Below are 19,335 nucleotides of genomic sequence, written 5' to 3'. Positions count from 1 at the left end.
TCCCCAACAAGGGTTGGAGAGAAAGGGAGTGGTGAGCTGAGTATTGATGATAATGAGTAACAGCTAGATGCAGTTTCCATTTGTACCCAGGCTGGTACAGGGGGGTCGTTGTGAACCCAATGTAAGAGTTTGCATGTTAGCTGCCCAATAGTAGTGTCTAAAATTGGGCAGACCAAGACCACCGTCAGTTTTAGAGGACTGAAGAATAGGCTTGCAAACTCTAGCTTGTTTCCCTCCCCATATGAAATGTGACAGAATCTTTTCTAACTTGTCGAAGAATGCTTTAGCAAGAAGAATTGGGACATGTTGAAAAAGATACAAGAATTTGGGGAGGACACTCATCTTTATCAGGTTAACTCTCCCTGCAACTGACAATGGTAGTGAAGTCCAACGGTCACAATCTTTCCCAACGTTGTCTAGTATAGGGATAGAAAATTCTCCCTCATCATTTTACGTATAGAAGAGGAATATCCCCAAATATTCAGATATCTAAATCCGGTTTCTATCCACTTAAAGGGCACTACTGAGTGGGGAAGAGCTCTGGCGAGGGAGTTGAGGGGTTGCAACTGCTTTTTTGATAATTGAGCTTATATCCTGACAATGTACCATATTGGTCCAGTATGTTAAAAAGCACCGGGAATGAGTTTAAAGGGTCAGAAATGTGCATGAGCAAGTTGTCTGCATAAAGGGAGAGTTTGTGAGTCACACCAAACCTTGTAAAGCCTTTAAATCTATCCTCTGAACGCAGCCATATTGCAAGAGGCTCGATAGCAATGGCGAATAAGAGGGGTGAGAGAGGGCACCCTTGCCTAGTGCCCCTCTCAAGTGGAAAAGGCGAAGACAAGTTGTTGTTAGTACGAATACAGGTAGATGGGGAAGAATGTAGTAGCTTAACCCTGAGAATAAAGTCAACCCCCAAGCCAAACTTATCCATCACTTCAAAGAGGAAGCTCCACTCGACGTGGTCGAAGGCTTTCTCCGCGTCAAGAGATACCACAACCTCTGGAATTGAATTGCACGATGTATGGATAATATTCAAGAGGCGTCTTGAATTGTCATATGAGTGCCTGCCGGCCATGAACCCCGTCTGATCAGAGGAGATAATTTGTGGCAGAACACGTTGTAGCCTAAGTGCGAGAATTTTAGAAAGTATTCTAAAATCAATATTTAAAAGAGAAATTGGTCTGTAACTGCTGCACAATAGGGGATCCTTGTCTTTTTTTCAAGATTAAACAAATAGTTGCTTCGGACAAAGGCTTGGGTAATTGACATTTTGAAAAGGCTTCATTATACATATCTTTCAGCAATGGTACCATAAGGTCAGAATTGACTTTATAGTATTCTGCAGAGTAACCATCAGGGCTTGGCGATTTACCTGTGTTTAAGGATTTAATGGCTTCTTGTACCTCTACTACAGTAATTGGTCCCCCTAATCCCTTTGTCAGATCTCTATCTATTCTTGGAAAATGTATATTTTGGAGGGTTTCTTCTGATAGAGGGGGAGAGCTTGAAGTGTACAGATTGGAATAGAAATGAACAAATACTGGGAGGGGAGAGAGCAGCGACATGTGAAGACGTGTTTTTGCGAGCTCTGCTTAGATTGACCATTTGCGTAATTTTCCCGCTCCCCTTCTAGTACATCCCGGCGCGAACCCGTCTCACAAGTGCCTAATCTTTCGAATCAGTTGTATTTTGTAGTCTAAAGCTGTTCAACATGCCTAAATCGCTCAAGCAGAAGCCGGGGCCTGATGCCTCGGACTTGCCTGGTGCGGATCCGGCCGCGGGGGTGGGGGCCGGGCCGGATCTCGACACAATCATGGCTGCCATAAAGCAAACGGAGCAGAATGTGCTAGCCAAGATCGACTCGTCTGTGATGGCAGCTGCAGGTGAACTACACAAGAAAATAGACGACTTGGCGGGTGATTTAAGGTCAGAGGTCCTGAGTGTGCGCGCAGAGTTTGCGAAGGCTATCGAAGACATGCAGAAAGAAAACGCCACGCTCTCGACCCGCACTGATGATCTTGAGGAGGAAGCTAATGGCCAGGCTAACCGTGTTGTAGCACTGGAAGCTAAAGTTGATGCGCTATCTGCCCAAGTCGTCCGGTTGGCAGACAAGGCCGATGATTTGGAGTCCCGGCAACGTCGTGATAACTGCAGACTAATTGGAGTGGAAGAGGGATTCGGAAATATTCGACCGGAGAAAGCCGTGGCTGAATTGTTGAAGGAAGCGCTCGCCCTCGACTATACGCCGACGCTCGATCGGGCGCATAGGAGCCTGCAGCCGAGGCCAAAGGATGGAGATGCCCCGAGACCGATAATCGTCAAGTTCCACTATTTTCAGGAGAAAGTGGATGTTCTTCGAAAGGCCATGGGGGCAGGTCCCATTACCCGTAATGGGAAGCGTTTCTACATCTACCCAGATTACTCGGCCACCGTTAGAAAGAAGAGATCGGCCTTTACCGAGGTGAGAAGATTGCTTCGCCGGTGTACGGGAGTGAAATATGGTCTCCTGTATCCAGCTACATTGAAAATCACGACCCCGGCTGGCGAACAGATGTCTTTCGAAGACCCGATCAAGGCAAGGCACTACGTCGAGACCAATCTGCGCCCACGGGAGACGGAGGGAGAGTGACAGTTAATTCACGGACCACAACAAGTATCACACGCTGCGTGCTACCATTGAGGTAGTCTGCACAGGCTGTGCATTGACTGGTGAACGTCGCCACGCTACGGTTGGATGCCCTTTATGATTGGACAAGGTATAGCTATAAGATGTTGGGGATTTCTGTGGATGTCATGTGGCCTGGGGAATATTTTATTTCAGAATATCTTCGGTATCCTCATTGGTCTTAGTTCCAGCCCGACACCATAACCCCAACAGTGCTTTTATTTTGCTTTTTGATGTATTCTGATTAATTAATCCCCTTTTTCTTATCACCAGTGTCATTATTTTTATTGGGTTTTACCCCCTTCTTGTGGGATTATTTTCCAACCGTGAGTGTTCAGAGCCGTACCGGCCTGTAAGTGGATGGGTGCCGACATGCATGCGGCAATAATGATGCTGAGTCAAGGGTCCTATTATACTTTGTTCTGTCTTTGCTGAGTTCATGTAAGAGTTTAAGCTAGTGTAAACGTGTTATATGCCTAGGAGAGAGAGGAGTGTTTTCAGGGCAGTCTCAGGTTTGTGGAAGACCAGCCCAGGGGTCCAGGATGGTGAGAGGTTTATCTATGTTTATCTGTTTGTTTTTGTTAGTTTTGCTTTGGGTTTATCTGTGGTTTATGTTGTGGCTCAAACAGGCACTGAAACACTGAGATATAACCGACGTGCAGGATCAGTCTATTATCGATTGTGGCACTATGACTCTGGATAATGTGAATAATCAACAGAAATCGGTCTCATTCATTAGCTGGAACGTCAAAGGGCTGAATAATTTGGTTAAAAGAAGCAAGGTATTTAGTCATTTGAAATCGCTCAAACCTGACGTGATGTTTCTACAGGAGACACACTTAAATACTAACTCCCAAAAAAGATTAGGTTGTAAGTGGATTGGCCAAATATATCATTCACATTTTAACTACAAAGCCAGGGGAACAGCAATCTTAATTAGGAAGGGGGTTCCATTTGAACACTCTGAAGTGATATCAGATCCTAATGGCAGATATGTTGTTGTAGTGGGCAAGCTGTTTAACACACCACTAATACTGGCTAATATTTATGGACCTAACTGGGACAACGCACAGTTCTTTCTTAATTTTTTTTCGACTCTCCCAGACCTTGTCTCCTATAAACTAATTCTAGGTGGAGACTTTAATTGTGTCCTTTCTCCCCAGCTGGACCTATCAAGCGTAAGGTCGAGCAACACCCTCTCGTCAGCAGCAGTGGCTATTAATTCCCTACTTCGTTCTTACGGCTTATCAGACCCTTGGCGTGCAACAAACCCATCTATGAAGCAATTTTCCTTTTTTTCCCCTGTACATCATAGTTACTCCAGGATTGATTACTTCATTGTCGATAACCAGCTACTTCCCTTAATTTCCAGCACCAAATACCACAGTATAGTGTTGTCAGATCATAGCCCTGTGCAGATGGGTCTGGTTTTTCCAGGTTATGTAGCGCCCCAACGAACGTGGCGGCTAGACCCCCTATTACTTTTATGTGAACGCTTTAAAACGTTTCTCAGCAATCAGATTGACTTCTTTCTAGAAATTAATGACACCCAGGATGTGTCGAGGGGAGTCTTGTGGGAGTCTATGAAAGCCTATATTAGGGGCCAAGTTATTTCTTATGTGGCACACAGAGACAAGGAGCGCTCTAAACAACTTAAAGAACTGGCTGACAAGATTGCGGATATGGATAGGCGTTACGCTCTTTCACCTACGCCAGATCTTTTTAAGGAGAAATTACTGTTGCAAACTGAATTTGACACGCTTATGACATGGAGAGCCGAAAGAAATATTTTTAAATCCAGGCAGGTATATTATGAGCATGGAGATAAAGCGGGGAGGCTCCTTGCACTTCAGCTCAAACAGCGGTCAGCTGAGCGCGTGATTTCGGGAATTGAAATAGGTGCTGATTCGATATCTCACGACCCCCGAGTCATTAATGACCAGTTCAAATAATTTTACTCTACCCTATATCAATCAGAGGTGGGCAGTAATTCATCCGAGATCTACTCGTTTCTTGACTCGCTGGATCTTCCCAAGCTCTCTCCGGACGCTCAGTCGCCTTTGGAACAGCCGTTGTCGATTGAAGAGATAACGAACGCTATTAAATTATCTCAGACTGGAAGGTCGCCAGGTCCGGACGGTTTCCCCATGGAGTTTTACAAGGAATTCTCTTCGAAGCTCACACCTATTTTAGAATCAGTTTATGCTGAATCTTTTGCTACTGGCAATCTGCCGCAGACGCTTACCCAGGCCACGATCTCAGTCTTACTGAAGAAAGATAAAGATCCTGTACAGTGTAGCTCATACAGGCCAATAAGTCTTTTGTGCTGTGACTATAAGATTTTAACCAAAACTCTTGCACTACGGTTGGACCCTATTATTTCCACCATTATTAATGAGGACCAAACGGGCTTCATTCCCGGACGGCAGTCATTTTTTAATGTGAGACGACTGTTTAATGTGGTATTCTCCCCCCATTCGACAATACAACCGGAAGTTATTCTGAGCCTTGACGCTGAAAAGGCGTTTGATAGAATCGAATGGTCCTACCTTTTCACAGTTCTGGAGAAATTCGGCATGGGACCTACTTTTTGTAGATGGATTAAAGTCCTATATTCAACGCCTATGGCTGCAGTTAGGACAAATGGTCTGATTTCGGAATATTTTTCGCTCTACAGGGGGACGAGGCAGGGCTGTTGCCTGTCACCCTTCCTGTTTGACATTGCGATCGAACCGCTGGCAATTGCTATCAGATCTGATGAGAGGATTAAAGGTATATCCAGGGGTGAGGTAACTCATAAAACTCTGCTTTATGCTGATGATCTCCTTTTGCAGATATCAGACCCAATTGGGAGTATGCCCCACCTTTTCCGCTGGCTGCGGGAGTTCAGCAACATATCGGGGTATAAGGTTAATTTATCGAAATCTTTACTGTTTCCATTGAACAATCTGGCAAAACAGACCACTTATGACGATTTGCCTTTTAAAATTGAAAATGACAAATTCACATATTTGGGACTGGAAATAGCTGGCTCGATTAAGACTATTTTCCAGTATAACTACAGGTCTATTCTGGACAGTACTAAATCTGATCTGGGTAGGTGGTCAAAACTTCCACTTTCGCTGGCAGGACGGATAAATGTGGTGAAGATGACTGTAATGCCCAGGTTTCTTTATCTATTCCAAATGATCCCCATCTTTCTCCCCAAATCCTATTTTGCCCAGCTGGATCGCTTTGTCTCTTTGTTCATATGGAACAAAAAACCTGCACGCATAAGGAGAGCGAGCCTGGAGAGAGCTAAAGCTGATGGTGGTTTGGGCTTACCTAATTTCTTATTCTATTATTGGGCTGCTAACATTGTCAAGCTGACATATTGGATAACCATGTTTGCGGATGGGGAGGGTCCAGTCTGGGCAGATATGGAACTGAGAGCTACACTTCCAATCTCTCCGATTTCGTTCTTAACTGCCCCTCTCCCACTGAATGTCAAAGCATCTGGGCTGAACTCCAATTTGGTGGTTCAAAATTCAATTAAGATCTGGGGTCAATTCAGGAAACATTTTAACTTGACAAATACTTGTAGCTTTTCTCCGATAATGTTCAACCATCTTTTTACACCATCTCAAATAGATCATTCATTTGCAGTCTGGCACAGAAACGGTCTGGTTTTCTTTCAAGATCTCTTCACTGAGGATGGCTTTGTCTCATTTAAATATTTGTGTGAAGACCATAACTTACCAAAGTCTCACTACTTCAGATACCTTCAGGCTCGGAGTTTTGCCTCTAAATTTCTCCCAGGGTACCCGTCTCTGCCCTCTAAGGACCTACTGTATCTAGTTCTTAATGTGAGTCAGCCCACTAAAAGAGCAATATCGAAGATTTATGCATTGATTCTTGAAAGCTGCCCTCATACATGGGACAAACCTAAGGCGGCGTGGGAAGGGGAGGTTGGAGAACTCATGTCAGAAGACATCTGGAAGAAAGCCATACAGCGTATACATACGTCTTCTCTCTGTATTAGACATGGCCTGATTCAATTTAAGGTCGTCCACAGGCTCCACTATTCTAATGACAGACTGTCTAAACTGTACCCTGATGTTGCACCGAATTGTCCTAGATGTGATTACTCTCCTGTTTCTTTGGGGCACATGTTTTGGTCATGTCCCTCCCTGTATGGTTTCTGGACATCGATTTTTCAATCACTGTCAGCTATATCGGGTGAAACACTGCGGCCTGACTCTTTGATAGCTATCTTCGGTGTACCTCGGGAAGAGCTGAGACTCTCTCCCCTCCACAAAAACGCAATAGCCTTTGCCTCGTTGCATGCCCGCCGTCTGATACTGCTGAGCTGGAAGGCGTCGAACCCTCCTTCCTACGTCCATTGGATTAGAGAGGTGATGTTGGGATTAGCTCTGGAAAAAATTAGGTATACCGTGCGCGGCTTGGAGAGTAAATATGACAAAACCTGGTCACGGTTCATAACTCATGTCAAGAGTCTGTCTTTTGCCTGATTTATTGTTCTTTACTTGTTGGTAATTTATGCTCTTGCTCTCTTCTCGGACTGCTGTCCATAGTCTCCTTAATGCCCGTACTTTGACTGTTGGGATTTCTTTATTCCCTTTTTCTTCTTTGTTTCTTCTCTCATGTGCCGGGGTCCGGCTGTTGGTGCTATAATGACTGTCACAGATTGGTTTGAGTGTTTCTCCCCTTTTTTTTTTTTTTTTTTTTTGTGTTGTGTGTATTGTGCTTCCTGGTTGTGGGGATGCCACCTGGATGGGGGTGGGGGGTAGGGTTCGCAACTTTTGTAAGAAATTCTGGACTGTTTTGTTGGAAAACTATAAATAAAGTTGTAAAAAAAAAAAAAAAAAAGAAATGAACAAATACTTCATTAATTCCCTCTGGGTCCGATATTATGTCGCCAGCAGCAGACCAGACCTTCGGAATTAGTTTGGAGGTTGCTTCAGCATGGGCTTGATAGGCCAGAAGTTTCCCTGCCTTGTCACCGGATTCAAAAAAGTGTTGCTTTGTCTTAATTAATTGAACCATAGCTGTTGCGTTGGTGGTTAAATTGAGACTGGCTTGAACTTTCACACATTCTGTATAGAGGTTAGGATTTGGGTTTGATGCATATCTGCCATCTAGATCTTTGATCTTATTCAATAAACTGGCCGTGTAAGATAACTCTTTCTTCTTTAAATTTGACACAAAGCCTATAAGCTGGCCTCTCGTGTAGGCTTTCGATGTTTCCCATAAAAAATTTAAAAAAAAGGAAAATGCATTAGTAGTAAGATTTGCATGTCGCCATGGATCCACAATCCCCAGCTGAGTTTTGAAAAATTCTAGGGTTTTAGCAGATTTATTCAAGGAACAGGCCTTAGTTGACGATCTATCCAGCAGAGTGTCCTGAACCAAGTTAAAGTCACCTCTTCACATAATAAGATGATAGTTTTCCAAATTTGGAAGTGAAGAGAAAAGTTTAGCTATAAAAGAATCATCGTCCCAATTCGGCCCGTACATGCTAGCCAGTATCACAAGTGAGCCCTGCAAGTTTCCTGACACAAATGTGAAACGGCCATCTGGATCAGCAATAACTTTATGTTGCTCAAACAGAATATTATTACGAATAAGTATGGCTGTCCCTCTAGCCTTGGCGTTAAATTTGGAATTATATATATTGCCAATCCAGTTTCTCTTGAGTCGCCTCACTTCACTTCTTTGTTGCAGAGATGTGTCTCTTGAAAAAAAAACACATCTCCTTTAAGCTGCTGTAAATGCGCCATAACTTTGTTAATTTTGGTTGCATTCTCCACACCTCTCACATTCCAGGAGACAATTCTAAGACCATTGATTGTGTTCAACATACCTTACTGTATTCAGGCAGGTTTTTGATTTGGCAAGTTGACAGTGGCCAGGGGAAGACTGGTGTCTGTACTTGAGGTAATAGACTGTGAACAGGAAAGGGAAAAAACAAAATAAAACCCCAGAACAAAAATAAAACATACATACATACATACACGAACGACATAAATTGGTCCTGGAAACCCCTGAAAACAAAACTTGCAAGTGTCCATTTCACAGCAGGGTATAAACATTCCCCTGCGAAGACTTCACCATCACAACTCTATCAAATTGCTGTGGCGGCTAAGGTCTCACTATGAAAATATACCTTGTCAATATTCTGCTAGAAAAATTGAGCAACTAGGATGTATCTTACTATACAAAAACGCACAGAAGAAAAACACAAAAAAGGGCAGGCAGAGATATTGTTGTCCTCCATTTATACATGGCAGGAATCAAACTGTAGGAGAGGTAATAGGGGCGATCGTGGCTCAAGAGTTGGGAATTCGCCTTGTATCGGAAGGTTGCCGGTTCGAGCCCCAGCTTGGACAGTCTTGGTCCACTGCCCACTGGTGGTGGCGCCAGTGTCCGGCAGCCTCACCTCTGTCAGTGCGCCCCAGGGTGGCTGTGGCTACAATGTAGCTTGCCATCACCAGTGTGTGAATGTGTGTGTGAATGGGTGGATGACTGGTTGTGTAAAGCGCTTTGGGGTCCTTAGGGACTAGTAAAGCGCTATACAAATACAAATAAAACAATTTACCATTATCATTTAATAATAATAAAAGAATATGTGTTTGTATAAATTAAAACAGTATATACATATATGTGTACGTAGCAAACTAGTGAGCATGCCAACAGTGGCATTAGAACAATAGTATAAACAGGGGTATTGTAAAGGAAATCGAGAGAAAAACAGTGAAAAACAATGATGTTAGATTTACTCATACCATGCTGTCTTCTAGATATCAAACTAAAATGTCATGAGCCCTTCTACAGAAGTGGCAGGATCCAACTATGACCATGTTTTCAGATTAGGTCTCCAGAATGTTAGAACTCAGGGTTCAGTGTGAGGCGATGTAGCTCCGGGCGTCGCCTGGCAACGCCAGTCACTTCCTTTTCCCTTCGTCAGTCATAATGAACAGTTTGGCCGGGTAGTGAAGCTGAGGCTGGAGCCCAAGGTCGTACAACTTCTTCATGACTCCGCGGTAAGCGGACTGTTGTTCCAGCACCTCAGGGCAGTAGTCCTCGACAATATGGATGGGGGTGTCCTTATATTTCAATTTACCCCATATTTCCCGAGCTTTGCACACAACGAGCTCACGGGTCTGGGAGCTATGGAAACAAACAACAACCGCTCGGGACTTTGCGTTGGGGCCTGGTCTTGCTACCAGCGCTCGGTGGGCTCGATCCAACTCCGGGGCCGTTTTCAAAATGTCCACTCCAAATATGTCCACAAGCATCTGAGAATAGAACACCGTTGGTCTGAGCCACTCAATATTTTCAGCGACCCCAAGAGGCGAATGTTGCGGCGGCTTCTGCTTTCAACGTTTCAACTTAGCCACCACGTCCTGGAGCTCCGCATTTGTAGCTGTGGCCGTAGTTTCCAAAGCCGTAATCCGTTGGTCACGGCTGTTGAGAATCACTCACTTTGTAGTGGGTAGTGAGAAAATTATTAAGTAGTTCTGATAAAAGTAGGAGCCCTGCGGAGAGAGACTATTCCGACATGCCATCAACCGGAAGTCGTATTCTAAATTGTTGACTCATTAAAGTAGCCACTTCCGGCAGATACAACAACTAAATACAGCTTTCTACAATAGAAATCAAATATTCTTTAGAACTGTTGCAGAAGTTCCCATAAATGTGTGGCACTTGTAGGTTGCTTTGCTTTCAGTCTTCTGTCTAGTTCAACTCAAACCAGCTCGATGAGGTATAAGTCTGAAGACTGTGCTGGCCACTCCATGTTAGTTTTGGGTCACTATCTTTCTGTAGGTTAAACCCCTGACCAACCAGGCACATGCCAGAAGGTATTGCACGCTGCTGCAGAATGCTGTGGTAGCTGTTTTGGTTCAGGGTGCCTCTCACTCTGTGCAAGTCACCGACCCTGGATCCAGCAAAACAGCCCCAGACCATCACACTTCCTCCTCCATGTTTGACAGTTGATACCACACACTGGGGAATCATCCTTTCACCTACTTGATGGAGAACAAAGATCCTGCATGATAACCCAGAGAAGATTTCAAATTTTGATTCACCAGTCCAAAATACCTTCTTCCAGTCTTCAGTAGGCCAGTAGCAATGTTTCATGGCCCAGGCAAACCTCTGTGTCTTATTTTGACATCTTAGCAGTGGCTTTCTTGCTGCATCTCGCCCTGTCAAACCTGCAGCTCGAAGTATTCCCTTCCCAGTTGAAACTGAAACTCACTTACTACACCCGCTTTCAAGCTGTGCTTGAAGCTGTTGTCCTGTGAGCCACCTATCAAGCAAGCTGTTAACTCTCAGAAACTTGTCCTCTGATTCAGTTGTGGCTTTGGGAAAAACTTTTCCTCCTTCTCTGGTGTGTTCCTCACCTGAGTGCGTGCTACTGTGCACAACCCGCGGGATTTCCACCCTCAAGAGACGAAAAAGGGGAACGAGTGCCGGCGTCCAGGTGAAACGGAGAAGGTACCGGAGGCTAGCTACTTGGCTGTGGGGTGACTCAGAATCAGAATCAGAATCGTGTTTATTGGCCAAGTATATGTGCAGACACATACAAGGAATTTGGTTCCGGTAGATGGTGGTGGCTCTCAAGCACAGCAATGTAAATCACACACACACACACACACACACACACACACACACACACACACACACACACACACACACACACACATATATGTGTCTATATATACACATTACACATACATACACATACATACACAAAGCTGTGTAAACTAACTATAAATAACTAATCTAAACTTATATACATAAAATACAGAAATGAAATGAGGTGGAATGAATACTACAGAACATAGAACAATACTACACTCTCGGTGCCTGCGACCAGTTCCTCTCCTGTTGTTTGCTGGGGATGTTACGCCGTCGTCTGGGACCTGAGCCCCATGGCTCGAAAGCAGTTTGCTCGCTCTGTGGCCATCATCCATTCTCCGTTTTGCTGATGACAGCTATGTCTGCTCATCAATCAAGGTTTTTCCCAGCTCTGGAGTTGCCAGATCCACATGTGTGCACAGGTGTTTAATTCAAGTGCCGCTGTGGTCAGCTGTAGATTTCGCAAATAAACAGTCATCAGTTCGGTTTGCCCTGCTTAACTTGGACTTGCTGCTGTTTATCAGGACAGAGTCACATGCAGACTGATGACCTCTGGTGGTGGTCAGAGGGTCCGGTGGCGCCTGTGTCCGGCAGCCTCGCCTCTGTCAGTGCGCCCCAGGGCAGCTGTGGCTACAATGTAGCTTGCTATCGCCAGTGTATGAATGTGTGTGTGAATGGGTGAATGACTGAATGTAGTGTGAAGCGCTTTGGGGTCCTATGGACTAGAAAAGCGCTATACAAATGCAGGCCATTTACCATTTACCATTTTACCTCGGACGCCTTTTCTTCATTTGAGTCACAGATGATGAAGGTCGGTTCTCTGAAAACATGTTATTGTATTTTAATCTATCGACCGCCTGGACCTGCCGGGGTCTTTCTAACTGATTTAATGACCTTCTGACATCGATCATTAAACTGGAGAAGGTTGTAATATTGGGAGACTTCAACCTTCATATTGATGATGCATCCTGTAACACTGCTGCTGAGCTCATCGCTATCACTCAGTCTTTTAACTTTAAGCAGCATGTTTCTGGCCCCACACATACAAAGGGCCACACACTGGATCTTGTTTTCTCCCTGTGTTTAAATATACATGATGCATGTGTGGAGGATGTCCATATGAGTGGCCATAGTTGCATATTCTTTAATTTGTCATTTTACGTGGATCCTTCACCTCCTAAACTGATGATCCACAGGTGGATTATGAACCAGGATGCTGCTAGAAGGTTCTCTGCCATGTTTGACCCTCGCTGGCTCAAGATGACGTGGATTCACTTATTTTGTCTTTTAACAATCAATGTCAATCTATTTAAGATACAATGGCACCTCTGAAACAAAATGTTGTCCATTCCTCAAATTTCTTTCCCTGGAGAAATGAAAATATTCAAAATTTTAGGAGATATTGTCACAAATTAGAACGTTAATGGAAGGCTTCCAAGCTTGAGGTACATAGGGTACATCTCAAGGAATCAATTTTCTCACTTAACGACATGATAAAAAAATGTCAGAACTGAATATTTTGCTGATTTAATAGCTTCAAAAAAGAACAATCCCAGAGTATTGTTTGATACAATTAAGAACATTGTCTCTCCTGATATTCCTCATGTACCAGTCTATACAAAATCTGATTGTAATGACTTTTTTAATTACTTTGTTAATACGGTCGCTGCCGTCAGTTTAAATATTTCTCCATCATCCTCTCAGTATCACATTGACACCTTGCTTACCTCTGATACCTGGTCCTCTTTTACTCCTGTTACCTTACAGGACATCAGTGCTGTGCCTGGTCAGACTTCAAGCCACCTTGATATGCTTTCTCCATCATTTTTCATTAGTGTGTTTGACTCTATTGGCCCCTATATTCTGGAAATAATTAATACTTCTCTTTATACTGGCTCAATTTCCAGCTATTTTAAACAAGCTATTGTTGAACCAATATTAAAGAAACCAAATTTGGACCCATCTCTTCCAAGCAGCTACAGGCCAATATCAAAATTACCATTGGTGCCAAAGATCGTGGAAAAAACTGTTGCAGAACAACTTAACAACTTTTTGGAGAAGAACAATGTTCTGGACATTTTCCAGTCTGGTTTCCGCAAATTACATTCCACTGAAACTGCTTTACTTAAAGTGTCTAGTGACATTCTGATGGCAGCAGACTCTGGAGAGTACACTGTTCTGGTTATGTTGGATCCCACCTCTACTTTTGATACTGTCGATCACAGTATCATGATAAACAGGCTGAAGGACTTGTTGGGATTACTGTTGTTGTTTTAAAGTGGTTTATGTCGTATCTATCTGAGAGATCTTTATAATCTGTATGAATCATGTGTTGTCTGAAACATCAGTTCTGCCTTCTGGGATACCTCAAGGATACCGATTCTCTTTTTGTTGTATATACTCCCTCTAGGCCAAATTATCAGACGTTACAATAATATTTCTTATCATCTCTATGCTGATGACATTCAGTTATACTGTTCTTTCAAAACTTCTGAGTTTTATAAATTTTCCTGTTTAAATAATTGTCTGTCAGAAATCAAACAATGGTTAAAGGACCATTTCCTCCAGTTAAATGCAGATAAAACAGAAACCTTGACTACTGCACCTGAACACATGCTTTCAGCTTTTTAGACCCTTCATTTCAGTTGAGTCTCAGAAACCTAGGTGTTATATTTGACAGTTCAATTTCTCTTGAGAAACACTCTAAACAACTTGTCTGGAACTGTTTTTATCATCTAAGAAACATTTCTAAACTCAGACTACTGGTGTCAAAGCCAGAATTTGAGATGAGTATTCATGCTTTTATCTCTTCTCGTTTGGATTATTGCAATGGTCTTTTTACTTGTCTCAACAAATCTGCTCTGGATAGCCTTCGAACTGTACAGAATGCCGCGGCAAGACTTTTAACTGGCACAAACAAGAGGTCACACATTACTCCAGTTTTGGCTTCCCTTCATTGACTGCCAGTAAATTTTAGGGTTCACTTTAAAATTTTAGTTGTAACTTTTAAAGCTCTGCACGGTGAAGCTCCCCAGTATATCTTTGACCTGGGGCCCGTTCTTTGTACCTCGCTAAGTAAGTTAGCTGGATTAGATTGTTGACGATTTCGCGTGATCTTGGATCGTTCGGTTCCCCGAAGCTCATCCGGGACTTGCTGCCATAGCAACAGAGCCGTAAGCGTAAACCTGCTCGGGAGCAGGTTTACTTTATGTAAACAGGATTAGATCGCGGCTACTCAGGTATGTCCGCTTCATTTATACGAAAGCAACAGCGATATTCCACCACTGTTTCACCATAAATAAATAACATCAATGTAAATAAAGATAATGCAGTACCTGATCCATTTATTGATTTCACACAGATACATACAGGTCATTTCCTAAAAAAGGGAAATGTACTATTAACATTCTATTACATGTATGTGATTATTACAGATGTAATTCATATTTCAGAGTAGTAATTGCAAATTACTTTGTGTAATCAAGATGAGAGACCACGGCTATAAAAGCGAAGGTGGATTTGGGAAGCCTGTCGCAGCCATGTCCTGTCCGTATACGCGACCAACCCATTGCGGAAGGTGCAAGATTGATAAGGAGAGTCCTCAGAATCCAGCGTATATTGCGGGATAGACAGGATCCTTTAGCTCAGCGCGACAGTGTGCTCATAGAGAGATATCAATATTCCCGTGAGGGTATTATTCACTTAACCAACTTGTTGACGAGGGGGTGCAGGACCACCACCTGTCTTTTTTTTTGCTCTGCCCTTTTCTTGGTTGCTGTTATGAACAAACAAACAGATTATTTCAGGGTCTCTTTTCAAGAGACGAAAAGCAATATAAGTGATAAATATTACCATTCTGTAGACTATTCTTATATTTCACTTTTACTTGTTCCCATGTTCTAGTGGGTCCTGTTGTGGCTCTAATGTGTAAGGGGATATAATATCCATTCATCCATCCATTCGCTTCCGCTTATCCTTTTTCAGGGTCGCGGGGGGCGCTGGAGCCTATCCCAGCTGTCATAGGCCAACACACAGGGACAAACAACCATTCACACTCACATTCACTCGCACATTCACACCTAATGGTAATTTGGATTTTCCGATTAACCTATCCCCACAAGCTGCATGTCTTTGGACGGTGGGAGGAAGCCGGAGTACCCGGAGGGAACCCACGCAAACACGGGGAGAACATGCAAACTCCACACAGAAAGACCCCGGCCTGTTGTTGGAATTGAACTCAGGACCTTCTTGCTGTGCGGCATGGGATATAATAAAACATAATATAATATAATGTAATATAATATTGGATAATATAGTGTAATATAATAAATCTACCCTACCGCCTACTGGTGTTGGCCAGAGGGGCTGATGGCGCGATATGGCAGCCTGGCTTCTGTCAGTCTGCCCCAGGGCAGCTGTGGCTACACCTGTAGCTGCCTCCACCAGTGTGTGAATGTGAGAGTGACTGAATAGTGGCATTGTAAAGCGCTTTGGGTGCCTTGAAAAGCGCTATATTAATCCACTCCATTATTATTGTTATTATTAAATCACTTACGAGTTTAATTTGTCAGCAACTTTCTGCCAGCCCTCTCTCCTTGCTTTTGCAGCCTTTGCAGTGTTCCCTTGCGTTTTAATTAAACTCTGAAACTCCTGAAATCCCTCACTCAAGAGTTCTTGCTCTGCTGCCGAAAAATACCGAGCGCTCTCCTTCGACATTTTCGCCGACCAATCAGAGGGTTGCCGATCAATGTTTCTACTATCGATGCGTAGCCCCTTTTACGACACCCAGTGATCTCACATTACTTCATCCAGCTGTACTAATCATCAACAGCAGGTGTGTTCGGAGAACCGGATTAGCGAGCTCACGGTTAGCGCGATGATTTGGTCTTGGATGTGTCATTTGATCTTGGATGTAGTAAGCGACGTACGAAGAACGGGCCCCTGTTGAGAACCTCATGCTTCATCGCTTAGGTCGCCAGGTCAGAGGTTACTGGTGGTCCCATGTACTAGGTTTAAAACACGTGGGGATCAGGCTTATCAGGCACTGGCACCAAGGCTGTGGAACTCCCTGCTGTTGTCTTTACGCTGTCTTGACTCTACTGACTCCTTTAAAAAGCAGCTGAAGACATTTTTATACAAACAAGCTTTTAATGAATTTTTTCACTGTTTTATATTATTTTAGTTGTACTTCTGATTTTAGTGTGAAGCACTTTGTGATTTTTATCTGTGAAATGTGCTATATAAATAAATGTTACTTACTTGCATTGTTAATTGCCCTTTCCTTGCCATTTTTGTAGCAACACACTACTCTGTACAATGCTTGTAAACTTGTACAATACTGTTCAACTGATGCTCACAAGGGTGTGTAAGTAATCCAGTAATCTAGAAAAGTTGGAACACCTGTAGGAATTACAGGGAGTGCAGAATTATTAGGCAAATGAGTATTTTGTCCACATCATCCTCTTCATGCATGTTGTCTTACTCCAAGCTGTATAGGCTCGAAAGCCTACTACCAATTAAGCATAATAGGTGATGTGCATCTCTGTAATGAGAAGGGGTGTGGTCTAATGACATCAACACCCTATATCAGGTGTGCATAATTATTAGGCAACGTCCTTTCCTTTGGCAAAATGGGTCAAAAGAAGGACTTGACAGGCTCAGAAAAGTCAAAAATAGTGGGATATCTTGCAAAGGGATGCAGCAGTCTCAAAATTGCAAAGCTTCTGAAGCGTGATCATCGAACAATCAAGCGTTTCATTCAAAATAGTCAACAGGGTCGCAAGAAGCGTGTGGAAAAACCAAGGCTCAAAATAACCGCCCATGAACTGATAAAAGTCAAGCGTGCAGCTGCCAAGATGCCACTTGCCACCAGTTTGGCCATATTTCAGAGCTGCAACATCACTGGAGTGCCCAAAAGCACAAGGTGTGCAATACTCAGAGACATGGCCAAGGTAAGAAAGGCTGAAAGACGACCACCACTGAACAAGACACACAAGCTGAAACGTCAAGACCGTGGCTGGATTGGTAAAGGGCAGAGAGCTCCAGCCCGACTCAGATGCCAGCAATGTGGAGGTGGAGTACTGGTTTGGGCTGGTATCATCAAAGATGAGCTTGTGGGGCCTTTTCGGCTTGAGAATGGAGTCAAGCTCAACTCCCAGTCCTACTGCCAGTTTCTGGAAGACACCTTCTTCAAGCAGTGTTACAGGAAGAAGTCTGCATCCTTCAAGAAAAACATGATTTTCACGCAGGACAATGCTCCATCACACGTGTCCAAGTACTCCACAGCGTGGCTGGCAAGAAAGGGTATAACAGAAGAAAAACTAATGACATGGCCACCTTGTTTACCTGATCTGAACCCCATTGAGAACCTTTGCTCCATCATCAAATGTGAGATTTACAAGGAGGGAAAACAGTACACCTCTCTGAACAGTGTCTGGGAGGCTGTGGTTGCTGCTGCACGCAATGTTTATGGTGAACAGATCAAAACACTGACAGAATCCATGGATGGCAGGCTTTTGAGTGTCCTTGCAAAGAAAGGTGGCTATATTGGTCGCTGATTTGTTTTTGTTTTGTTTTTGAATGTCAGAAATGTATATTTGTGAATGTGGAGATGTTATATTGGTGTCACTGGTAAAAATAAATAATTGAAATGGGTATATATTTGTTTTTTGTTAAGTTGCTTAATAATTATGCACAGTAATAGTCACCTGCACACACAGATATCCCCCTAAAATAGCTAAAACTAAAAACAAACTAAAAACTACTTCCAGAAACATTCAGCTTTGATATTAATGAGTTTTTTGGGTTCATTGAGAACATGGTTGTTGTTCAATAATAAAATTATTCCTCAAAAATACAACTTGCCTAATAATTCTGCACTCCCTGTATACTGCAACATGAGAATAGAGCAGCTGTGATAGAATACAGCATGAATCAATGGTACAGAAGTGGGGGAAGCAAGAAGAATGAGTTGAATAAAGTTTGACTTATCTGACTGCTTTGTTTCTGTTAATGTGCCTTATAATCCCGTGCACCTTATGGTCCAAAAAATACCTATTTGACTTATTATTAGGCACGCTGCAGTTTAATGTTAGTGGATATTATACATAGTTATGCTCAGGATATGTCAGCCCATTTCCATTGGAAATGCCTTTTGGTTAAACTTTCAGCAAGGAATTTGCATTTGCATTGTTATATTTTTATATAGCTTTAATGCACATAAAAACAGCTGCTTGTTTAAGTAAAAATAAATTGATGGGTTTTTTTGCGCTAGTAAAGTTATGGAGTTATATTTTATGTTTGTTAACCTATTATAATATATTATAATTCAATTATATCGTCAGTTATATTGTTATCGCAACTTTTCAAATATATATTGTGATAAATATTTTTGGCCATATTGCTCTGCTCTAATACCTGGGATAGGTTCCAATCCCCTCCACAACCCTAATAATAATAAGCCCATGATGGATGAATGCTTTAGTAAACAATTCTGCTAGTCTGTTGCAAATATTGTTATGGACTTGATTATTTTCATAGACAGGTTTTTTTTTAAATTGCACATGAGCCAGTGGCTACCATCTTTGATCAGCGTACAAAAGTGTTTTTGTTGATTAAGACATTATGTCATAAGAAAAGTCTTATTAACATGTTTACCTGACACTTAAGTATTAATAGAGGAGACTGCTGTCTTACACATTTTTCATCTTCATTCAGAGCCCTCGTGTCCTATGGATGGAGGCATTGTGAGTCTTGATGTGAGCAGTTCTATTAGAATAAAAATGTCTCTTCATAGGATCAGTGACTCTAAACAATTTTTGATTGATTGATTGAATGAGAGTTCTGTAGCAGCTCAGCCACAAGTCACACTAAGCTTATAAGATGTTCTGCTGTGACCAATTGAAGTTTACTTTTAGAAGTGGTGTTTGTTGTTTGGGCTGCCCCTCCTCCCTGCTGTACTCCACTCTGCATACCAAAAATCCACCATTGCTATTCTACATGTCAAGGTTTCAGATTCATGCACA

The 19,335-nt window shown here is 42.8% G+C and overlaps 2 protein-coding genes across 2 annotated transcripts in view; both read left to right on the top strand.

The window, feature by feature from the left end:
* LOC147317005 (voltage-dependent N-type calcium channel subunit alpha-1B-like) overlaps positions 1-19,335 on the top strand; it is a 337,402-nt gene that overhangs the window by 47,660 nt on the left and 270,407 nt on the right. The gene's annotated exons all lie outside the window — the stretch shown is intronic.
* Positions 1,494-3,582, top strand: LOC147317009 (uncharacterized). Its single transcript, XM_086313573.1, has one exon. It carries the CDS (start codon positions 1,715-1,717, stop codon positions 2,630-2,632), a length of 918 nt encoding a protein of 305 aa, XP_086169699.1. The 5' UTR covers positions 1,494-1,714; the 3' UTR covers positions 2,633-3,582.

The sequence above is a fragment of the Aulonocara sp. 'chitande type north' Nkhata Bay genome, linkage group LG12 (genome assembly GCF_057382095.1).
Source record: "Aulonocara sp. 'chitande type north' Nkhata Bay isolate Kocher_YH1m ecotype deep benthic linkage group LG12, A_spYH_male_GT1.1, whole genome shotgun sequence".
Lineage (NCBI taxonomy): Eukaryota > Metazoa > Chordata > Actinopteri > Cichliformes > Cichlidae > Aulonocara > Aulonocara sp. 'chitande type north' Nkhata Bay.
Note: the sequence above shows the minus strand (reverse complement) of the source record. Positions and strands in the feature narration are given on the sequence as shown.

What these genes read in the sequence shown, in the direction of transcription:
- LOC147317009 (XM_086313573.1), top strand. Translation starts at nt 1,715, where the DNA reads ATGCCTAAATCGCTCAAGCAGAAGCCGGGGCCTGATGCCTCGGACTTG.